The following is a 6,320-nucleotide window of genomic DNA, read 5'->3' as shown; positions in this document are numbered from 1 at the left end:
TTCTACATGTACAGCGACGAAGCGATTCAGCGTGTAATATGGTATCAAGGCAATGACAACCATCAGTCCATGTCAACCCATATTCTACGGGTCCCGTGTGGACCTGAGCCTCCAAAATATAACCCGGCAACAAAACGGCCAATGGCCGAAGAACCTCCAGCGCATTCAACGACGACTGACACGGCGATACACAGTGAGTCCCCATCTAGCCAACATGGAATTGGCAACGGCTTTGGGGATAATATCACAGCTGTTGACCACCGACTTGTGTCGAAAGACTGGCGCGGAAATGTGCACATCTCACACCTTTCCTTGTGATCAATTGGAAACGACGACATCGCCACATCTCAACAGGTAACCAACTTGGGAAGATACCTCCGACACAAGACACCATGCTCGGTATGTGGAGACTACGGTGGCAATCCGTGGATAAAAGTTTCATTGCGACATTGTGCCTGTTGGCCAAGATGAAATGAAGCAATTATGGAAAGCCACAGAGCTGTACGTCACACGGTGAGACATGCAGAACCAAGATCTCGTCCTGGCTACTACGGTGGATCATGTTGTGGGCCAGTCAGAGCGAGGAGGATGAGGAAGCTTTTCCCAGGCACTCAGGCACCAAGGCCAAGATCCTAGCCATATTAAGTACTGCTTGGTGGAGTTGACGCATTCCTCCGCCGGAGAAGGTGCGAGTTTGTGCGGAAGAGGCGGGCTTGGTATAGGATGCATGACTTGGCTGGTAGATTTTGTATACAAGTATAATTGATTGGGCCATTATGAAATGCTTTGGAACGTTTAATTGTCGACGAACAGCAAGCCTCTCCCAGCTGGTGGCCTTGCAGTAGATGCGAATACTCCGTCGAGTCGGTACGAGAGTCGCAGTCGATGCTTGGGCTGGAATATCCAGCTTATCGGACGATTGGCCCCAATCATTGCAATCCTTGCATCCCCAGAGTTTCTGAAGTATCAGAGTGTCAGGCTTCCCTGGGTTCTGCCGTTGTTCTCTTCTTATCAAGCAAAATCCTTTGTTCTTCCCGCTCGTTGATAAGCACTATATCGGTTCAGTACTCGGTACCTTCCCTGTTGCTCTAGGATCAGGATGGGCTCAAGCTCCATCCCAATCCCCATCCCCATCTCCGTGTCCAGCTTGCGGCCTCCAGCCTCCCCCAGCTTCTTCCTTCCTAGCCTTATCGCTACCCGCGTCGCCGCCCACGCCGGCCCTCCTCCAATGATCCAAGGCGAGTTTCTCGTCCTGTCCAAGTATTTTCTTTCCTCGGAAAGAAATCCCACGCGATCTCTGACTTCTTAGCTCTCCGCCTCCACAAAGGAACCTAAGGGAACCCCGAGGAACCGAAGCTCCGTCTAGGTGGACTGGAACTTTTCAGCTTGTTTCCCTTTTGCCAAGATATCTAGTGAGGTTTGGTAGGTAGGTAGGGAGATAGACGGGTATCAATACGAGGGTGGGGTGAAAAAGTGAAAAGTGAAAAGGGAAAAAGTGAAGCCCAACGAATGTCGAGTCAGGCACACGACGCACTGACACACTGACGCACTACTCTCCGCACAATGCAACAAATGCGCTACGGAAATCCGATGGGCAATGGGCGGAGTTGTGTGTTGCCCAGGCGGGTTTGACGGACGGCGGGCGGTCAAAAGCTAGGAGGTTAGGAAGCTAGGAAGCTAGGAAGCTGGGTAAGGTGGCACGGTGCTTTCAGACCTCTATGCATGCGAGGTGCATCACACGCGAGGAGAAGGAGCGCATGCGCACACCTGCGCACACCTGCACAGGTAGGGTCTGGCCACGATGTCCTATGCCGTTGGTAGGCTGGCAGACTGTGGCTGGGTAGGTATTGGTAGGTACATGTACGTACATATGTACGAGGTACATGCAGTGATAAAAGGTCAAGGCTGGCTGCTCAGCTGGCTGCGTTTGTGGTCGTTATCGCTGACCAGCTGCCAGCTGCCAACTGCAAGCCCAGTCAAGCCCAATGCACCTCAGTTCAGCTCCAATCGAACCGAATCAACTCCCTACCCGTTAATTGACATTACTATCTCGTATTCCATCACCACTGTTCTACTGTACCTCGTATGTACCTCGTACTTGTCGGTCCCTGATCCTAGATAGATCCTTCCGGCCGGTGAGTCGGACTCTAATACTCATCAACGGGTGAGAGTACTGAGTTCCCTCTTATCTTGCCATTTATTTTACTCGCATCGCAAAGCCCCTTTCTTCTTTCATTTCATCTCAAAAAACAGTGCTTTGCAAAGCAAAACAAGGCAAAGCAAAGCAAAGGACGAGGTACCGATGCGTTCATGTACGGTAACTAATTCATAGGCGTTGATCTCTCTTCTCGTTAACTCGCTTACTCGTATGCTACGTATGGTTTGAATGGGATGTTCGGTTAGGCAAGGCTGGGCTGAACCAGATCCGGGCACGGGCGGTGGGAATTGTTCACACAAGAACTGAGCCAGCGTCAATTTGGACGAGAAGAATGGTATATCATACTGAACTTGTTGGGTTGAGACGTCTTTGTCTTCAGGTCCAAAGCCATCATCACCTGTGCATCTCTCTCCGAGGGATTACATTGCCTTGCACTACACTGTACTGCACGCAGGAAAGGAAAAGAAAAGAAAAGAGACAACCTCCCCTTCTCTCCCCAAACGACATATCCTCACTCAATTCGCCTTGACGCGCTCCAACCGCCCCTCGGTCCGCCCGTCAATCCTCACGTCAAACGCCACGGTGCCGTCCTGCCCAGCAACGGCCTCCTGGCCCATCAGGGCATATGTCTGACCGGGCTCGCACCGGGTGAAGCCCAGACGGAACACGCCGGGCTCGCGGCCGTTGTAGAGGACGAGATCGACGCTCTCGCCGTCGCGGCTGTAGCATTTTGCGACGAGCACGTCGGGGAAGGCGACGGCGTCGAGGATCGGAGCGCGGAAGACATGCGCCGGCGGCCCGCGCTGGATCATGGTCGTCCAGTCCTGGAAGCGACCGAGACGGGCGCGCAGCGTCGTACCCTGCGCGAGCGTGCTGACGCCGCGGTTCTTGAGCGCCCCAGTCTTGGTCGCAAACACTGGGTGGTACTCGTCGTCGAGCTGGCGGAGGAGCTCCACCCGCATCGCCTCGTCGCCGTACTCGGCCGCCGCGGCCGCGCAGATGGTCCGGATCGCCCCTTCGCCAGACTTGTAGTTGCCCGCGTCCAGCATGTCGGCGCCCAGCAGGTTGCGCACTTCCAACCGGCCCTGGTCGTTGTAGCGGAGAGTTTCTTTTTTGGCAAAGGCTAAATACCGACAAAGCGTTTTGAAATGGTTAGTGGCGTGTTTCTTTTTGTTTTCGTGGTAGGGTCAAGTGATGATAGAGGGGAGTGATGAAGACTTACCCCAGTTTCGGTGTGCAATGTGAGGCAGATACGAGGCGCAGAGGATCGAATTCACCATGTCGGACATGGCGCCCGCGAGACCAGGAATCTTTTTGACATCAGTCCACGCACAACATCTCACTGGCGAAAGAAACACACCGTGAAGCCAGTAAGTTCGCTGCGGATCGGCAGGATCGTCCCATCTGGCTCGCTGAACTCGGTCTCCAGGGCGTGCTCGAACCGCCCGCGCAGTTCCTCGCCGTACTTGTTCCCCAGAAGACGGTCGGTGAGGAGAATTCCGCCGATACCAACCAGACTGAGCAGGAACAACATATCAGTTACAAATGACGACATGACTCCACCGAGGTCGGGCAGGTCGAGCAGATCGAGGGTCTGGGGTCAAGCGACCAACTTACTTGCAGGGCGTGTAGAGCCAATTGGGCTCGCAAGGGTAGAGGCAGTACGCCGCCTCGTTCATGTTTCTGTACACGGCGTCGGCCACCCCTCGAAGGTCGTAGGGGAACTTGAGCGAGTCGGTAATCTCAAAGGTCATGCTGCCGGGCTTGGTGTAGCGGTCGTCGCCCGTGTTGGATTGGTAGATGCCCACGGCTTGCAGGATGTAGCCCGTCACCATGATGTTGTCTTTCTTGCACGGGTCCCAGTCGTGGGCATTGAATTTGCCGGCCATGGACTCCCATTTCCAGAAGCTGCGAAAGGAGGGGGAGGAAAAGATGAGCGATGCCCACAACAGGGGATATACTTCGCAAAAAGAATCGGACTACTTACTCCATCACCTTCTTGGTAAAGCTGTAGATGGGACAGGTTAGCGCCAGGCCGTGTCGAGTTGTGACGAGGACACCCACCTCTTGTCAATGGCGTTGCGTTGTGCCTGAGACAGGTAGCCGTGGAAATTGGGGCAGTAGACGTTCTGGTACATCCCCAGGCAATTGACAGCCTCGTAGAGCTGGTATCGAATGGCCGACGTCTGGAACTGGTCGATCACGTCGTGGTACGAGAAATCATCCTTGGGGGTCAGGCCGAGTTCCAGATACCACTGCACGAAGCGCAGGGTCTTCTCGTCGACCTCCCGCGTGCCTGGCTCGGGAGCCGCAGCCGCGTGTGTTTGGTTTCTCTGAACCTCCTCGACCAGGTAGCTGTTGCGAGCTGCTCGCTTCTTCCGTGCCTCGGCGTTGGCCCGCTGGCAGGCATAGGCAAGGTAGATGATGCCACCTACGCACACGGCCGACATCAAGGGGCCGGCGAGCTCCAGGACAGACTCTTTTGCCAGCACTGCTGAGAGGGCGGCGGTGCCAACCCAGAGGGCAATGGGGAAAACCAAGCCGCCCATCCCGAACCACGCAAAGAGAACCAAGGGGATCAGAGCACAGGAGACCACGAACGACAGGATCGAAGGAATCGTGCAGACGGCGACGAGACCAGCTCCCGGGAAGAGAAGACCCAGACCGGCCGCCCGGAGAGCAGGGGACTGGAACTTGTAGAACGACGTGAGGCCTGCTGCGAACAAGCATGCGTACTGCACGAGGGTTCGACGTTGGTAATGCCATTTGGTGAGACCGGCTCCGGCGTTTTCAGGCACGAGCACATCTGAATAGAGAAGATAACAGTGAGCATCATCACGGCCGGTAAACAGAGACTTCTCCTGCCCGCAAGACATACCATGCCAGTTGAACTCGCCCACGAGGGATTTCCCAGATGCCTTTCCCGTGCCAGATTTGGTCTGCACTTGGGCAGGGGCTGTAGCCGTCTATATTCCAATTTGAGTACTAGGCACACTCTTGGAGTCGCAACACTCGGCTTACCATGGTCGCCATTGCGATGAGACTAGATTGTGTGAATAGTTTCGATACTCCTGGAATCAAGGGATATGGAAAAGAGAAGCAAAGAAAAGACCACCACAGAACGGATGGACCTCCGCAAAGCCTGGAACCATCGTATGGCCTGTCCTCACCTATATAGTTTGATCCTCTTACCAAGAAGTCTCCTTACCTAGGTAGCAAGGGTAGCCAGTATTTCGCAGCTGGTATCATTTCTGTTATGTCGCCCATTTTCGGTTTGCCTCGCCTAACAAACCCCGCAGTATCACCTGCAAGAGTGAAATATTTGCGGGGAGAGCGACGATTGTATGGAGGCCACTGGTGGCTTATGCCAACCGCATGAATCATTGTCAATGACTCGAGGACCGTTCGGGAGTTTGGTAATAAAAGTCCCAGTCACCACCCTCCGAACAACAGGGAGAGCAGGGGAAGGCGACCCAGTCGAAGAAGTTCTGGTCCCTCTTGTGAAAGTGGTGACTAATGTCTGGTCTTGTCCCTCTGGTCCCCGACTGACCTGGCTTCTGACCTTGTCTTGATGTTGACGATTCGACCATGGCCTTGTCCGAGCCACGAGTCGTGCTTTCTGACTCGGACTTTAGAGGGAGCGATGAGGAATGAAGAGTCAGAACCAGGGAGATGATCAGTGACGACTCCTTCTTTTTCCTTTTGTATGAGGTTTCCATTGGCTAGAAGGCTAGCTTGCCCTTCCAAGGCCACCTTGGGCCACCTCCGCCACGAGGCTAACCTCGGTCCGGAATGCTCGCCTTTCCCTTTTACGTCGACAAAGTGGGCATCCGAGGCCCAGGAGGGGTCGAGTTCGTGTGAGAAGTGTAGCTGGGGTGCGGCCGCGTGGTGGACTTTGCGAGCCATCCAGACTTTTTATCCCCGTCGATGCCTCTAGAAACCTCATTATCTTCGTGGCATTATTCCGAGGGTGATTGACCCGGACCCAGTGCCCCGCGCTCGTGTTGCCCCTCGTCTTTGTAGTGTCGACGCTGCTTTCATAAAGAGAGTTTGCGCTGCAGTGGCTTTTTCTGTTGACGATATATCCCTCTTTCCACCCTTGTTTTCTTGAGTGCCAGTAAGTCTTTTCAAAACCTGACGTAAAAAAGTGCCGCCTTTCAAG

General features: G+C 54.3%; 1 protein-coding gene across 1 annotated transcript; it reads right to left on the bottom strand.

Annotated features, from left to right (window-relative positions):
* Window positions 1–2,673: 2,673 nt before the first annotated feature.
* On the bottom strand, window positions 2,674–5,191 carry AYO20_03019 (hypothetical protein; the record flags this gene model as incomplete). Its single annotated transcript, XM_022641323.1, has 8 exons — window positions 2,674–3,281; window positions 3,381–3,468; window positions 3,519–3,675; window positions 3,776–4,066; window positions 4,146–4,166; window positions 4,223–4,964; window positions 5,037–5,124; window positions 5,180–5,191. The coding sequence occupies 8 exons, from the start codon at window positions 5,189–5,191 to the stop codon at window positions 2,674–2,676; spliced, it is 2,007 nt and encodes a 668-aa protein (XP_022502854.1).
* Window positions 5,192–6,320: the final 1,129 nt, after the last annotated feature.

Source organism: Fonsecaea nubica, assembly GCF_001646965.1.
Source record: "Fonsecaea nubica strain CBS 269.64 chromosome Unknown Scaff13, whole genome shotgun sequence".
Taxonomy (NCBI): domain Eukaryota; kingdom Fungi; phylum Ascomycota; class Eurotiomycetes; order Chaetothyriales; family Herpotrichiellaceae; genus Fonsecaea; species Fonsecaea nubica.
Note: the sequence above shows the minus strand (reverse complement) of the source record. Positions and strands in the feature narration are given on the sequence as shown.